This window comes from Citrus clementina, unplaced genomic scaffold (assembly GCF_000493195.1).
Source record: "Citrus clementina cultivar Clemenules unplaced genomic scaffold, Citrus_clementina_v1.0 scaffold_3, whole genome shotgun sequence".
Lineage (NCBI taxonomy): Eukaryota > Viridiplantae > Streptophyta > Magnoliopsida > Sapindales > Rutaceae > Citrus > Citrus x clementina.
Genome location: NW_006262339.1, coordinates 28772822 through 28791407, shown reverse-complemented (window position 1 = coordinate 28791407; position 18586 = coordinate 28772822). Strand labels below are relative to the sequence as shown.

At 31.4% G+C, this 18586-nt stretch overlaps 1 protein-coding gene and 2 non-coding genes across 3 annotated transcripts; 2 read left to right on the top strand and 1 right to left on the bottom strand.

The window, feature by feature from the left end:
• Positions 1-4679: 4679 nt before the first annotated feature.
• On the bottom strand, positions 4680-4786 carry LOC112100593. Its single transcript, XR_002906961.1, has one exon. It is a non-coding gene; the product is annotated as a small nucleolar RNA R71 (small nucleolar RNA).
• An 8169-nt stretch (positions 4787-12955) lies between these two features.
• LOC112100582 lies at positions 12956-13062 on the top strand. Its single transcript, XR_002906950.1, has one exon. It is a non-coding gene; the product is annotated as a small nucleolar RNA R71 (small nucleolar RNA).
• Positions 13063-15841: 2779 nt separating this feature from the next.
• LOC112099824 (extensin-like) lies at positions 15842-16168 on the top strand. Its single transcript, XM_024187311.1, has one exon. It carries the CDS (start codon positions 15842-15844, stop codon positions 16166-16168), a length of 327 nt encoding a protein of 108 aa, XP_024043079.1.
• The last annotated feature ends 2418 nt before the right edge of the window (positions 16169-18586 follow it).

The following is an 18586-nucleotide window of genomic DNA, read 5'->3' as shown; positions in this document are numbered from 1 at the left end:
GAAGGTAAAATAAGTAAATTACTATAAAACTGATAAATTGATGTATTACTGGTAAATAAAATGAAAACTTATACGTATAATATAAAAAAAGAAAATCAACATTAAATGCAAAATAAAACATAAACTTTGTAGATTATGCATAAAACTTATGAATAAAAGGCAAAATAAATAAATTAATATAAGAGTTATTGTCAGAAATAAAAGTTTACAATTTTAAAATAAAAACTCGTTATAATGTTTATTACCTTATATATTTATTATTTTTTAATTTAAATATAACAATGGTAGTTTTGCATTTCTATAATACATGTGATGTTTAATTAAGGATGAAAAGTTTACAAAGTCCACACCACTGATAAAAAAACTTATTCCACTTTTTTTTCAGTATAATTTTTTTGCTTAATTAATGAATTTTTTTTGTTTAATTAAAGAATTTTTTTTTGTAAATGAATAAAATATTTTTCACTAAAATTATGTAGAAACAATGTTAATTTTTTAAATAATTAATAATCTTTTATGAATTTACTGGTTTTACTTTACATTTACTAATTCTATTTGTAATTTACAATATTTATATTTATCATGATATTGATGCCGTAAATTTCATTACGGCATTATCTATAAAATTTTCCTTGAAATAATTAATGGAATCCACAATCCAATTCTTACTACTTAACTTTATTGATAAATAATTTTAATTGCCAACGGCTATGCAGCTCTGTTTGAACAAAGCCCTTTTGCATGGTTCCAGTACGTGGAAATTTGTCACAGAAATTTTGTAACTTAATTGATATGAAAATTTGTTTAATATTATCAAGTGAATTACTAATAATGATTAAAACTTATTATCATACTCAAGTATACATTAGCAAGAAATTTTGTACGAACATCTATAATTGAGCCTGACCCATAAAAATTGTTAACTCTATATTTTTTAAGTTATATTAATTATTGGTTAATTAGACACTGATCTGCATGGACCCTCATGGATAAGTCTCTCGTTAATGTGCTCTGTAGTTGCACGAAAAATCCATGACCACGCTTTTGGCATTCAAAATCATCACCAAAGGAACGTAAAAAGTCAACGCAAGATAAGACCATCTTGGGAAGTATATTAATTTTATTATACGTAAGAGGTCTCCCATTTGCATGCATAAAGGTTGAAAATTACAAATGACACACCGGAGATTTGATTGACACACACATCAACAATCCATATGCATGAAAATGACAAGAACTTAATTTTCTGTTTCTACGCGTGGCAGTTTATTTTTCTTAAAAAACAAAGATAAAAGAGAATAAAACGCAGCAACTCGATTGATCGCTATCTTGCTCCAAGTAAGCCTTCCATCAAACCCTTGCTTTCTTTATTCGGATACCATTCGCCTCTCCTACAAGAACAAATTAATCAATCTCTTTTATTTGTCACTTAATCAATAGGAACGCAATTAAACAGAACACGGTGCTTAAAATTGAAATGCTTAATGTAATTCTGAACTACTAGTCTTTACATGTACAGTTTTAAAAATAAATGAGATTACCATAAAAGCATGAGCTATTCATGGCCGCTTTCTAGTAGTAGTAAGGAGGAGGGGGAGATGCATAGACGTAAGGGTGAGGTGGTGGTGGGGACTTGGGGACAGGAGGTGGCGGGGAATAGGAAATTGGAGTTGGTGCCGGAGCAGGCACGTAGACTGGTGGAGGAGGTGGCGGGGGCAGGTAAACAGGGGGTGGTGGTGGAGAATTGTGAACCGGTGGCGGGGGTGGTGGAGACTTGTACTTGGGAGGGGGAGGAGATGTGTAGTAGTATTTGTTTGCGGAGGCTTCTAACGGCAAGTAGCTAAGAGAGACTGATACTACCAAAAGAGTGGCAAAGAGGCAGCCCATTTGAGACCCCATCGTTCAATAAAGTGGAGTTTCACTTGTGCTATAAACAAAGCTCGTTCCCCTCCTTATATAGACTTCCTTTTTACCTTCTCTACAAACTTCTCATATTTAACCTTGACGTTAAACAATTTTATGTATGAAAAGGATGTCATCAAGTGGGACCAATTTGACTAAATTTAAAATTTATATGATTTTGTTTAGTGGCCAGCTGTTGGCCAAGCAGGGAATAAAGTAATTAACAGTCCGAGAGTCACGATCCTGTTAAAGATATGGCTTTTTTGTTTTTTAATCAATGTAATAATTTGCGCAGGGGTCTTTGTGATTTATTTCAATAACGTTATTCTTCATGAAGAGCTTGAAAACATGTACTTAATTACCTAACTTATCATGAATGTTTTGGCCTTGGATCCAGGCGGCGAGACTTATTTTCAACGTCATTTCATTTATTTATTCATTTTCACTTCGCAGCTTATTAATTGTTTTAATTCCTCCAAAAACAAGTAGCTAGCGATATATTTAACATAGCTTTAATTTAAATTTCTTATGAATTCCTTTTAATGCTCTTATCTCACGGTGAAATTAATTTTCTCCTTGGGCATAGCAGAAGCAAAACAGTAGATATCGTTCAAGTACTGGATCAAGTCAATGCGATAAAGTTACGCTCTAATCGAAGTGTGATTAAACTCAAAGGGATTTTTAATACTGCGTTAAGCAAAGCTAGATGATGCTCTAATCAAACAACTTTAAAAGAGGGGTTTTTAATAGATAATACAAAAGGAAATTATAAAAGAGGGGTTTTTAATTGAATAACTAAAATTGAAGTTATAAAGTAATAACAAGATCTCTTTATTTATAATACAGTAAATATATTTTCCTAAGTTAGCTTAAAAAGAGAAAGTAAATTATAATTATAACATAAATAAAAGAAAACTAAGACACTTACTTTAATTAAAAAAGAAAATATCAGAAGACCTAAAAATTAAAATTCTAAAATCCTAAAATAACGTCCTACATCATTAACAAGCATAGGAAACAACCTAGTCATTATGTATTAACAAATTAGTTTAATTTGATTCGTTGTCGTTGATAGCTTGTGGATCTTTGAATATTCAACATCAACCAACACGTTAAGGACTTGTACATATAATTGAACAAAGTATGAAATTGTAAAATTAACCCTAAATACAAAAAAAAATCATATTTTAAAACATAAAATTTGTATGTAAAAAAATTATGACGCAACAATTAATTTACAAAATAAAAAGCAATATTAGTATTTATGCTACACTAGTCCCATAATTAGTGCCACAAGGACCGTTTTGCAATATATGCAAAATTTATGTGAAATTGTATAATTTATATAATTCAAGGATTTTACCTTCTATTTTTGTTTAATTGATTTTGAATAACTGGATGATTTCTTCTTCCATCTCTTCTACATATATATTTAAAGTTTTATTATAATATTATGAAGATCTAAATGATTATTAAATTTATAAAGATTTATAAAACCTGAATATACTATAGCACCGGCATTCATAATTTATTGTCTCTCTTGAGATATAAACTAGATTTGTTCTTCCAACATATATATCCATGTGTCCAATCTATTTTCCCAACCAAGGTACATGCCATCAATGCTTTCACATAGATATTATAATCTAAATTGAGCATTCAGAATAAAAAATTTCACATCACTATTATTGTTATTATTAATCAATAGACTTATTATGGACGGTTTAGAGTCCTGTTATTTATTTTGCATCAATCTTGAATTATCTTAAGACCGGTTAAAATAGATTCTATTAATACTATTATATTTTCTTCCTTAAATGTGTCATGTATTTCATTGTTATCTTCAAAGTTTATTCTCTCCATATCTCTCTAAAAGATTGGGGATACACTTGGGTTAAGAGATTGGAGATAATCTCTAGATGTAAAGGTTGATTGACGCCTAAGAAGTCAATTGTAAGTGTTCTTGAAGTCTTGAAGGCTTGACTAGTGGAATGCCCAAGCTCGGTGTGCTTAGAGGCGTGGATGTAGGCAAGGTTGGCCGAACCACGTAAAACTCTCTGTGTTTTAATCTCTCTTCCTTTATCTTTTTATATTTTGGTTGATTTATTTATTATTGCTTTAGATTCGTTTAAGATTTGCATTAAGTTTTGATTAAGAATTGCATAATTTTTAGAAACCTAATTCACCCCCCTCTTGGGTTGGTTAGATATTATTTCACTAACATGCCTCTGTTTGTGCAAAATATAATAAGGTAATTTAGAGTACTAACCAGAGTACTCTTCCTCGAAATTCTAGAATAGGTTCGCTAGTTCCATGAGCCCATAGATTGGCCCATGCTCAGCACTGTTATAGCTCCACACATCATGCAAGATCACTCCCGCAACTATTCCACACGACCTAAAGCAACACATTGCCGACTAGCCCAATAAGATCTGCCTTAGTTCATTAGTTGAATAATTTGTTTTAATTCTAATTTATAATAAGAATGGCACTGATAAAATTACTGTAACAATTCCTATAATAATAATCCTTGTGGAGACGATCTTGAATTTTTATCGTTATATTACTTGTTGTCTACATTTTCACATTGACACTAATAACATTAGAAAATCGACAGCAAGTTTTTTGCGCCGTTGCCGGGGATTGGTGCTTATTGTGTTTTGTGAAATCAATTTTAGTTGGTATAGTGGAGTTCTTTGCCACCAGACTCCATCACCACATGGAATGATTTGGCTGACAAAATTTTGATGAAATATTTCCCACCAACAAAGAATGCAAAGTTGAAGAATGAGATCACATCTTTCCATCAACTTGAAGATGAAAGCTTGTATGATGCATGAGAAAGATTCAAGGAGTTACTCAGGAGATGCCCTCATCATGGTATTCCTTATTGCATACAATTGGAAACTTTCTACAATGGGTTGAACTCAAGCACTAGGGGCTTTATTGTCTAACTCATATAATGAGGCTTATGAAATTTTGGAAAGGATAACTATCAATGGCCATCAACTAGACAAGCCACAGTGAGAGGAGCAGCAGGAGAACACAATGTGGATGCACTGACAACATTAACAACCCAAGTAACCTCATTGACAAATATGGTAAAAGCAACGGCCACTGTTCCAGCAACATTTAACCAAGTTGCTGAAGTCTCTTGTGTTTATTATAGAGAGGGACATCTATATGATAATTGTCCTAAGAATTCAGCTTCAGTCAATTATGTGGGCAATTTTAATAAACAAAATCCAAGCAATCCATTTTCAAACACCTATAACATTGGATGGAGACATCACCTAAATTTTTCATGGAGCAATCAGAATCAGCATGCTGCAGCATCCAGTGGACATAACAGACTTGCTCAGCCACCTGGTTTTCACCAGCAATTTTAAGGGTAAAGAAACACCAGTAATGATCAATTTAGTTCCCTTGAAACTCTGATTAAGGAGTATATTGTGAAGATTGAAGTAGTGGTCTAAAGCCAAGCTGTATTTTTAAGAAACTTGGAGAATAAGATTGGACAGCTTGCTACAGCATTGAGCAACATACCTCAGGATAATTTACTAAACAATATAGAGGATCCAAAGAGAGAAGGAAAAGAGCATTGTAAGGGGATTAACTTAAAGTCTGGAAAGGATGTCCATATTCTTGTTAAAGTACCAAAAAAAAGAGTGGAACCTAATTCAACCCAAGGGGAAACTCAAATTAAAGAAGAGACACAACAACCCATTTTCCAGCACACTAGTGAGAGTTGCTAAGCTATAGCAACTGCAAAAAAACATGATTCAGTGCTTGTTGAGGAAGAAGCTGCAGCACCAACAATAACATACCATAATAGAGCAAGAGAAAAGCAATCTGTATAGTCTGCTACAGTACAACAATTTACACATCCACCACCCTTCCCACAAAGATTTCAAAAGCGAAAGCAAGACAAGCAGTTCAGTAAATTCTTGAAAGTATTGAAACAACTGCATATCAACATTCCTTTTGTGGAAGTATTAGAACAAATGCCAAATTATGTAAAGTTTTGGAAATGTATATTGGCAAGGAAAATGAGGCTTGGAGAATTTGAAATAGTTGGTCTAACATAAGAATACAGCCATATGCTTCAGAGTAAAATACCTCAGAAGTTAAAGGATCCAAGAAGTATCACAATTCATTATTCCATAGGAACTAAATACAGTGGCAATACACTTTGTGATTTGGGAGCAAGCATCAATCTTATGACATTATCATAATTCAAGCAATTGGGAGTTGGAGAAGTCAGACCAACCACAGTGACATTGCAATGTGCTGCCAGATCTCATGCTTATCCTGAAGGCAAGATTGAAGACGTGCCGATTAAAGTGGATAAATTCTTTTTCCTAGTGGATTTCATAGTGTTGGACTTTGAGGCAAATAAAAAAGTACCAATTATTCTAGGCAGGCCCTTTTTAGCTACAGGAATTTCAAACTTATCACTATTACAACACTAATTTTAATATTGACAGGATTTTTAGGTCCTATTACAACACTTTCATGAAATGACTGACCACCTGACCTAGTGTGCACCTCAAACTCAATGTAGGACAACTATTGATAAAAAAAAACTCCTCGAAAACCCAATACAATTCACTATCGTTTGAAATTAGCTTCCTCTGCCTACTTGTAGTCCATGGCAATACAACAGAAATTTCAATCAAATCCATTTCACTGTGTCCATGCTTAATCATGGCATCTTGAATTTCAAGAAACAGCCTAATAATCTTATCGCATACATCACCCCATTAATTTTAACCCAAAAAAGGGTAACATGGCTACCTGCATTAATTTTAAACAAAAAGTATTGCATCAAAAAAGGATAAACCAATATAATTTTATTTAGCAAACAACAAAAAAACTCAACCTAAATGAAATATACATGTAATTCGGCTAAAAAATGTACAAAAGCAAATTCAATCTAATACATATAAAAAATATAAACTAAAAAGAAAAAATAGCCCAGCAAAAAGAAAGAAAGTAGTGAATATAGTGACTTTAGTCTAATAGATAGAAAAATTATCACTCATAAGAATACATAGAATTCAATTTTACATGAACAAAGAAGCCAATACAATGAATTCAATCTTATTAATATAACGATACCAAATTGTTGAAATGAATACAGGTATAATAATGGTGTATTTGGTCTAACAATTACATAAAGAGCAAATTAAAAACAACAAATTAACAAAATACAACATTGAACAAAAAAAAGAATCCATCAATAATTAAACATAGTTTGTCATTTTGAAAAATAGACTTGAAAAACCTAATTTTTCACAACGATCACTCAATATGGAAAAAATTTTATCAGAAAATTCTTGCAGAAATCACTAAAAAAATAGAGTTACTAACCTTTAAACTCAGGTTCTCTCTAGTACTTGAACTCAATCAATGCTACCAAAGCTTTGGTCAAAATCACAGTAGATTTATACAACATTTTTTGCACCATCCCACGTTCTCTCGATCTCTCCTCTCACATGAAGAATATGGCAATTTCTATAGGTTTTTTTTTTTTCATTTGAAAGAACTGATCCTTAACTTAATCAGGTTAATTGAGTTTACTTTAAACTATTTCCACCTGTCAAAAATAAAGAATGAGAAACAACTCAATTGTTGTTTTACTAAAATGTCCTCAACGTTGTTAATATTTTTAACTGAGCAATTAAGTTAAGGACTTGAATGACATTAGTTTGTACTTGAAAGAATTTAATTGATTCATTTAGTAAACTTCTGGTCTCTGAATTTTTTTTCTAGAACTAATGAGGACTCAATTAAAAATTACCCATTAATCTATTACTAGTAAACAAAACAAAAACTTGCAAACATAACATAAAACTAGCAAATCATCAACAACTGTAAAATAAAACATAAATTTTGGAAATGAAACATAAGAATTGTAAAAGGTAGGTAAAATAAGTAAATTACTATAAAACTGATAAATAGATGTATTACTGGTAAATAAAATGAAAACTTATACGTATAATATAAAAAAAGAAAATCAACATTAAATGCAAAATAAAACATAAAATTTGTAGATTATGCATAAAACTTATGAATAAAAGGCAAAATAAATAAATTAATATAAGAGTTATTGTCGGAAAAAAAGTTTACAATTTTAAAATAAAAACTCGTTATAATGTTTATTACCTTATATATTTATTATTTTTTAATTTAAATATAACAATGGTAGTTTTGCATTTCTATAATACATGTGATGTTTAATTAAGGATGAAATTTTTTCTCAAAATCGGATTTTGAAAAAAATATTATTTTAATATCTTTCATAGTTGTTGTAAGATGAGGTTATTTTACATCTTTCTACACTTCTTCAACAACAGCCTTAAATGGTCTCCAAATACAAGCAAAAAGTTTGAAACTACATAAAGTATACATAATATTCAAAATTAGATCTAATTTTATTGATATCTCTTTTTTTTTTTTTTACTTGATCCACATCAAGATAAATAATTGCACTTAATTAACATGTGTAATAAATAGATATCATTATAGAAAATGGGAAAAAAATGTATACAAATGTCCTAGACTAAATATAGAATTTATGATAAATCAAACTTTTTACAATTCTAATTCATGTCTTATCCACGCTTTTGAATGCCAAAAGCGTGGTCATTTAAAATCGGAGTGTCCACTTCTCGACAAACTCAAGAAGAAAGCCATGGTGGCTACTTGGGACGATAGCGATGAAGAATTGAGTGATGAAGAAGATTCACAAGAAGTATCAAACCTAACACTTATGGCAATAGGAGATGATGAACTTGATGAGGTAAATGATCTTCCTACTTATGATGAGTTATATGATGCTTTTATAGAATTGTAGGATGAATTGATGAAAGTTGGTAGAAAGAATGCATGTCTTAAAAAGAAAACAACAGAGCTCACAAATGAAAATGAATCTCTAAGTGCAAAGATTAGTTGCATAGAATTAGAAAATAAAGCATTGCATGATAGAGTTGCATTATCAAATGAGAAACCTAGCACTTCACATGAACATATAAAATCACATGTAAATGATTTGAAAAAGGAAAATGAGATGCTCAAGAAAAGGAATATTGAACTTAGTGATGTTGTCTTAAAATTTACAAATAGGCAAAAGATATTGGATAACTTAATTCACAAAAATGTGTGTTAGACAAATGAGGTATTGGCTATAAACCAAATTTGAAACAGAAGTATTATAAGAATAATTTGTAAAGAGTACCTCCATTAACAATCAAGTTGTATACCACCATTGCAATCAAGATGGTCACATGAAGAATAGATGTCCAGTTAAAAGAAATGCATATTATGGAGCAAAATGTATTTGGATTCCAAAAGGCATAACTTGATTTTTTTTTGTAGGTATGTTGGGTATAAATACTAATGCTATTGGTGTCAATGTGCAAGTGTACACAACAAGTAATATAATGATGAGTATTGAAGATCGTCTTCACAGAGATTGATGTTATTAGATTTGCTACAGCAATTTCAACAGTGCAGATTTTGTTTTAAATTAAAATAAAATAATTAATGAAACAAATATACTAATTAAAATAAAAACGCAATAAATAAAATGCAACAAAGTAAATTATCACGTCAAACTCAAGGATAAAACCAATGGGAATATAGAGTAGTTGAGTGAATAAACTCTCTTAATGGTCTTGACTATTTTCTAATTGTTGGCTAGGTTGCTGCAGTATATGCTACAGCACTGAGCAAAATTCTTATGCATCCTTAGCCGTCGCATGTTGGATATCATATATCTATATGCAACCTAATAGTGATCAGTTGTTATGCCAACATAAAATATAGCATTACACGCTTAGATTCTATTTACCCTACAAGGTGAATCCCTATGTCTAGTTCACACTAATCTTAAATCAAGAATGGCCCTTTTGAGACTCAAGTAAAACTCAATCCAGGAAACTCAATTTAAGATCAAGTATTGCTTTGATATGTTCCACTAAGATAGGTTCCTTTTGTGGCTCTTCCTTAGCTAGTATCATTAAATGGGTGATCAACCGAAATAATGAATAAAAATAAATTCTATCAAAACAAAATGCTATAGCAAACATGCAGCAACTCATATTTTCAGTCAATAAACCATCAAAATTGTTTATCACTCAACCGCAAATAAATTTAGTTCATGATTTGCGAAAGAAAAATAAAGAACAAAGTTTCGGCCATGAAACACATCCCCATGAATAAATAGAAAACACGAAAACAAGAGAATGATAAGAAGGATTGAGCTCTCAATTGATCTCTGTAATTTTTCCTCTTGTGTAACTCTTAATCTCTCTCTTGAAGCTTGTTTTTCTTTTGTTTCTTTATGTTTTTCTCCTTGGGTGACGGTTCCCTCTTTTCCTTATGATGTGTGCTTCTTTTGTAGTTGAAAATTAGGGTAAACGGAAGCCTAGGTCGCACATAAGTCAGATTAGGAAACTTCAGATTGCAATTATGCAATTATCTCGTACAGAATTTTATCCGTCATTGTTCTAGGATTGCTACAACAATGGTTGCTACAGTAATAGCTACAGCAATTGCACTGTTCCAGATTTGTTTTAATTCTTTTGTAGCCAAGTTCTTTTCTATCTTTGGAAAGTCTATTGCATCAGCATTCCTTTCTTGAAATTTGGGCTTCCGGACACCTACAATTATGCATATGATTTAGCACACAAATTATTCTAAATCAAACAAAATTTATTACGAATAAACTAAGATGAATGTTTATGTAAAATAAAATAAAAATGTAATGAAAACACATTATTAACTCTATAAGTATTATTGATTTAAGTCTAAAAGTGCCATGATAACTCTTATTTTATAAAGTTATCACACCCCCAAACCTGAACCATTACTTGTCCTCAAGTAATGACAACAACAATAACACTTTAATCACACAATCATGCAACAAATAACTTAACTCTGTCATCAAATTTGCAAGGATTCTTCAACCCTCAGATCTCACTCTTAATCATACAAAATTGCCATAATAGTTCAAGTTTTAGACTTAGGCCTCATTTTGTCCAGAGTGTATGTGTGCCATTTTAATCAAATTCCACAGGTGCTACAACATTATACAAACATTGCATATAATTCAGAGGTAGAACACAAATATATTCACATATGGGGGAGCAGAAATCATAAATATACTCAAACTGTGCTACAATAATAATAATTTTTTTTTTCAGTTAAACCCTTCAATGCAACATTGAGCTTTCATGTGAATGCCTATCACTTGTAATGACGACACTCAGTTACTCACTCAAAGTACAAGTAGGCAGTGGAAACTAATTTCAAACGATAGTGAATTGTATTGGGTTTTCGAGGAGTTTTTTTTTATCAATAGTTGTCCTGTCATTGAGTTTGAGGTGCACACTAGGTCAGGTGGTCAGTCATTTCATGAAAGTGTTGTAATAGGACCTGAAAATCCTATCAATATTAAAAATTAGTGTTGTAATAGTGATAAGTTTGAAAATCATGTGGCTAAAAAGGGTCTGCCTAGAATAATTGGTACTTCTTTATTTGTCTCAAAGTCCAACACTATGAAATCCACTAGGAAAAAGAATTTATCCACTTTAACCAATACGTCTTCAATCTTGCCTTCAGGGTAAGCATGAGATCTGGCAGCATATTACAATGTCACTGTGGTTGGTCTGACTTCTCCAACTCCCAATTGCTTGAATTCTGATAATGTCATAAGATTGATACTTGCTCCCAAATCACAAAGTGTCTTGCCACTGTATTTAGTTCCTATAGAACAATGAATTGTGATACTTTCTAGATCCTTCAACTTCTGAGGCATTTTACTCTGAAGCATATGGCTGCATTCTTGTGTTTGACCAACTATTTCAAATTCTCCAAGCCTCATTTTCCTTGCCAATATACATTTCCAAAACTTTACATAATTTGGCATTTGTTCTAATGCTTCCACAAAAGGAATGTTGATATGCAGTTGTTTCAATACTTCCAAGAATTTACTGAACTGCTTGTCTTGCTTTCGCTTTTGAAATCTTTGTGGGAAGGGTGGTGGATGTGTAAATTGTTGTACTGCAGCAGACTATACAGATTGCTTTTCTCTTGCTCTATTATGGTCTGTTATTGTTGGTGCTGCAGCTACTTCCTCAACAAGCACTGAATCATTTTTTTTGCAGTTGCTATAGCTTAGCAACTCTCACCAGTGTGCTGGAAAAAGGGTTGTTGTGTCTCTTCTTTAATTTGAGTTTCCCCTTGGGTTGAATTAGGTTCCATTCTTCTTTTTGGTACTTTAACAAGAATATGAACATCCTTTCCAGGCTTTAAGTTAATCCCCTTACAATGCTCTTTTCCTTCTCTCTTTAGATCCTCTGTATTGTTTAGTAAATTATCCTGAGGTATGTTGCTCAATGCTGTAGCAAGCTATCCAATCTTATTCTCCAAGTTTCTTAAAAATACAGCTTGGCTTTAGACCACTACTTCAATCTTCACAATATACTCCTTAATTAGAGTTTCAAGGGAACTAAATTGATCATTACTGGTGTTTCTTTACCCTTAAAATTGCTGGTGAAAACCAGGTGGCTGAGCAAGTCTGTTATGTCCACTGGATGCTGCAGCATGCTGATTCTGATTGCTCCATGAAAAATTTAGGTGATGTCTCCATCCAAGGTTATAGGTGTTTGAAAATGGATTGCTTGGATTTTGTTTATTAAAATTGCCCACATAATTGACTGAAGCTGAATTCTTAGGACAATTATCATATAGATGTCCCTCTCCATAATAAACACAAGAGACTTCAGCAACTTGGTTAAATGTTGCTGGAACAGTGGCCGTTGCTTTTACCATATTTGTCAATGAGGTTACTTGGGTTGTTAATGTTGTCAGTGCATCCACATTGTGTTCTCCTGCCGCTCCTCTCACTGTGGCTTGTCTAGTTGATGGCCATTGATAGTTATCCTTTCCAAAATTTCATAAGCCTCATTATATGAGTTAGACAATAAAGCCCCTAGTGCTTGAGTTCAACCCATTGTAGAAAGTTTCCAATTGTATGCAATAAGGAATACCATGATGAGGGCATCTCCTGAGTAACTCCTTGAATCTTTCTCATGCATCATACAAGCTTTCATCTTCAAGTTGATGGAAAGATGTGATCTCATTCTTCAACTTTGTATTCTTTGTTGGTGGGAAATATTTCATCAAAATTTTGTCAGCCAAATCATTCCATGTGGTGATGGAGTCTGGTGGCAAAGAACTCCACTGTACCAACTAAAATTGATTTCACAAAACACAATAAGCACCAATCCCCGGCAACGGCGCAAAAAACTTGCTGTCGATTTTCTAATGCTATTAGTGTCAATGTGAAAATGTAGACAACAAGTAATATAACGATAAAAATTCAAGATCGTCTCCACAAGGATTATTATTATAGGAATTGCTACAGTAATTTTATCAGTGCCATTCTTATTATAAATTAGAATTAAAACAAATTATTCAACTAATGAACTAAGGCAGATCTTATTGGGCTAGTCGGCAATGTGTTGCTTTAGGTCGTGTGGAATAGTTGCGGGAGTGATCTTGCATGATGTGTGGAGCTATAACAGTGCTGAGCATGGGCCAATCTATGGGCTCATGGAACTAGCGAACCTATTCTAGAATTTCGAGGAAGAGTACTCTGGTTAGTACTCTAAATTACCTTATTATATTTTGCACAAACAGAGGCATGTTAGTGAAATAATATCTAACCAACCCAAGAGGGGGGTGAATTAGGTTTCTAAAAATTATGCAATTCTTAATCAAAACTTAATGCAAATCTTAAACGAATCTAAAGCAATAATAAATAAATCAACCAAAATATAAAAAGATAAAGGAAGAGAGATTAAAACACAGAGAGTTTTACGTGGTTCGGCCAACCTTGCTTACATCCACGCCTCCAAGCACACCGAGCTTGGGCATTCCACTAGTCAAGCCTTCAAGGCTTCAAGAACACTTACAATTGACTTCTTAGGCGTCAATCAACCTTTACATCTAGAGATTATCTCCAATCTCTTAACCCAAGTGTATCCCCAATCTTTTAGAGAGATATGGAGAGAATAAACTTTGAAGATAACAATGAAATACATGACACATTTAAGGAAGAAAATATAATAGTATTAATAGAATCTATTTTAACCGGTCTTAAGATAATTCAAGATTGATGCAAAATAAATAACAGGACTCTAAACCGTCCATAATAAGTCTATTGATTAATAATAACAATAATAGTGATGTGAAATTTTTTATTCTGAATGCTCAATTTAGATTATAATATCTATGTGAAAGCATTGATGGCATGTACCTTGGTTGGGAAAATAGATTGGACACATGGATATATATGTTGGAAGAACAAATCTAGTTTATATCTCAAGAGAGACAATAAATTATAAATGCCGGTGCTATAGTATATTCAGGTTTTATAAATCTTTATAAATTTAATAATCATTTAGATCTTCATAATATTATAATAAAACTTTAAATATATATGTAGAAGAGATGGAAGAAGAAATCATCCAGTTATTCAAAATCAATTAAACAAAAATAGAAGGTAAAATCCTTGAATTATATAAATTATACAATTTCACAGAAATTTTGCATATATTGCAAAACGGTCCTTGTGGCACTAATTATGGGACTAGTGTAGCATAAATACTAATATTGCTTTTTATTTTGTAAATTAATTGTTGCGTCATAATTTTTTTACATACAAATTTTATGTTTTAAAATATGATTTTTTTTTTGTATTTAGGGTTAATTTTACAATTTCATACTTTGTTCAATTATATGTACAAGTCCTTAACGTGTTGGTTGATGTTGAATATTCAAAGATCCACAAGCTATCAACGACAACGAATCAAATTAAACTAATTTGTTAATACATAATGACTAGGTTGTTTCCTATGCTTGTTAATGATGTAGGACGTTATTTTAGAATTTTAGAATTTTAATTTTTAGGTCTTCTGATATTTTTTTTTAATTAAAGTAAGTGTCTTAGTTTTCTTTTATTTATGTTATAATTATAATTTACTTTCTCTTTTTAAGCTAACTTCGGAAAATATATTTACTGTATTATAAATAAAGAGATCTTGTTATTACTTTATAACTTCAATTTCAGTTATTCAATTAAAAACCCCTCTTTTATAATTTCCTTTTGTATTATCTATTAAAAACCCCTCTTTTAAAGTTGTTTGATTAGAGCATCATCTAGCTTTGCTTAACGCAGTATTGAAAATCCCTTTGAGTTTAATCACACTTCGATTAGAGCGTAACTTTATCGCATTGACTTGATCGAGTACTTGAACGATATCTACTATTTTGCTTCTGCTATGCCCAAGGAGAAAATTAATTTCACCGTGAGATAAGAGCATTAAAAGGAATTCATAAGAAATTTAAATTAAAGCTATGTTAAATATATCTCTAGCTACTTGTTTTTGGAGGAATTAAAACAATTAATAAGCTGCGAAGTGAAAATGAATAAATAAATGAAATGACGTTGAAAATAAGTCTCGCCGCCTGGATCCAAGGCCAAAACATTCATGATAAGTTAGGTAATTAAGTACATGTTTTCAAGCTCTTCATGAAGAATAACGTTATTGAAATAAATCACAAAGACCCCTGCGCAAATTATTACATTGATTAAAAAACAAAAAGCCATATCTTTAACAGGATCGTGACTCTCGGACTGTTAATTACTTTATTCCCTGCTTGGCCAACAGCTGGCCACTAAACAAAATCATATAAATTTTAAATTTAGTCAAATTGGTCCCACTTGATGACATCCTTTTCATACATAAAATTGTTTAACGTCAAGGTTAAATATGAGAAGTTTGGTAGAGAAGGTAAAAAGGAAGTCTATATAAGGAGGGGAACGAGCTTTGTTTATAGCACAAGTGAAACTCCACTTTATTGAACGATGGGGTCTCAAATGGGCTGCCTCTTTGCCACTCTTTTGGTAGTATCAGTCTCTCTTAGCTACTTGCCGTTAGAAGCCTCCGCAAACAAATACTACTACACATCTCCTCCCCCTCCCAAGTACAAGTCTCCACCACCCCCGCCACCGGTTCACAATTCTCCACCACCACCCCCTGTTTACCTGCCCCCGCCACCTCCTCCACCAGTCTACGTGCCTGCTCCGGCACCAACTCCAATTTCCTATTCCCCGCCACCTCCTGTCCCCAAGTCCCCACCACCACCTCACCCTTACGTCTATGCATCTCCCCCTCCTCCTTACTACTACTAGAAAGCGGCCATGAATAGCTCATGCTTTTATGGTAATCTCATTTATTTTTAAAACTGTACATGTAAAGACTAGTAGTTCAGAATTACATTAAGCATTTCAATTTTAAGCACCGTGTTCTGTTTAATTGCGTTCCTATTGATTAAGTGACAAATAAAAGAGATTGATTAATTTGTTCTTGTAGGAGAGGCGAATGGTATCCGAATAAAGAAAGCAAGGGTTTGATGGAAGGCTTACTTGGAGCAAGATAGCGATCAATCGAGTTGCTGCGTTTTATTCTCTTTTATCTTTGTTTTTTAAGAAAAATAAACTGCCACGCGTAGAAACAGAAAATTAAGTTCTTGTCATTTTCATGCATATGGATTGTTGATGTGTGTGTCAATCAAATCTCCGGTGTGTCATTTGTAATTTTCAACCTTTATGCATGCAAATGCGAGACCTCTTACGTATAATAAAATTAATATACTTCCCAAGATGGTCTTATCTTGCGTTGACTTTTTACGTTCCTTTGGTGATGATTTTGACGTTTGAAATTGATGACTATTGTTTTTGTAAACTCTGACATGGATTTTTCGTGCAACTACAGAGCACATTAACGAGAGACTTATCCATGAGGGTCCATGCAGATCAGTGCTAATTAACCAATAATTAATATAACTTAAAAAATATAGAGTTAACAATTTTTATGGGTCAGGCTCAATTGCAGATGTTCGTACAAAATTTCTTGCTAATGTATACCTGAGTATGATAATAAGTTTTAATCATTATTAATAATTCACTTGATAATATTAAACAAATTTTCATATCAATTAAGTTACAAAATTTCTGTGACAAATTTCCACGTACTGGAACCATGCAAAAGGGCTTTATTCAAACAGAGCTGCATAGCCGTTGGCAATTAAAATTATTTATCAATAAAGTTAAGTAGTAAGAATTGGATTGTGGATTTCATTAATTATTTCAAGGAAAATTTTATAGATAACGCTGTAATGAAATTTACGGCATCAATACCATGATAAATATAAATATTGTAAATTACAAATAGAATTAGTAAATATAAAGTAAAACCAGTAAATTCATAAAAGATTATTAATTATTTAAAAAATTAACATTGTTTCTACATAATTTTAGTGGAAAATATTTTATTCATTTACAAAAACAAATTTCTTTAATTAAACAAAAAAATTCATTAATTAAACAAAAAAATTATACTGAAAAAAAGTGGAATAAGTTTAATTGAATTGGTTACCATAAATTCTATATTTAGTCTAGGGCATTTGTATACATTTTTTTCTCATTTTCTATAATGATATCTATTTATTACATATGTTAATTAAGTGCAATTATTTATCTTGATGTGGATCAAGTAAAAAAAAAAAGAGATATCAATAAAATTAGATCTAATTTTGAATATTATGTATACTTTATGTAGTTTCAAACTTTTTACTTGTATTTGGAGACCATTTAAGGTTGTTGTTGAAGACGTGTAGAAAGATGTAAAATAACCTTATCTTACAACAACTATGAAAGATATTAAAATAATATTTTTTTCAAAATCCGATTTTGAGAAAAAAAATTCATCCGTAATTAAACATCACATGTATTATAGAAATGCAAAACTACCATTGTTATATTTAAAATAAAAAATAACAAAATATTTAAGGTAATAAACATTATAACGAGTTTTTATTTTAAAATTGTAAACTTTTTTTCTGACAATAACTCTTATATTAATTTATTTATTTTGCCTTTTATTCAAAAGTTTTATGCATAATCTACAAACTTTATCTTTTATTTTGCATTTAATGTTGATTTTCTTTTTTTATATTATACGTATAAGCTTTCATTTTATTTACCAGTAATACATCAATTTATCAGTTTCATAGTAATTTACTTATTATACCTTCCTTTTACAATTCTTATGTTTCATTTCCAAAATTTATGTTTTATTTTACAGTTGTTGATGATTTACTAGTTTTATGTTATGTTTGCAAGTTTTTGTTTTATTTACTAGTAATAAATTAATGGGTAATTTTTAATTGAGTCCTCATTTTTTTCTAGAAAAAAATTCAGAGACCAGAAGTTTACTAAATGAATCAATTAAATTCTTTTTTCTCATATCAAAACATATATTTCTTGTTTTTAATGCTTAATTTTTTATAGGGAAATTATCCACCGTCCACCCGTTTTTTCCAACTTTTTCGAAAATACACAATTCTTTTTTTTTTTTGCTGGAATCCACCTGAAGTTACATTTCTTTTCACTTTTCCACTTCCGTTTGGAATCCGTTAAGGAAATTAACGGAATATTGCTTAAATGACTTTTTTACCCTCAAATGTAAAAGATAATTTATCCATCGACCACTTGTTTTTTTTGTATTTTTTCAGAAATACACAAATCTTAATTTTTTTTTGCTGACCT

Excerpts from the sequence above, each read along its gene's own strand:
- LOC112099824 (XM_024187311.1), top strand. The coding sequence starts at position 15,842 with ATGGGGTCTCAAATGGGCTGCCTCTTTGCCACTCTTTTGGTAGTATCA.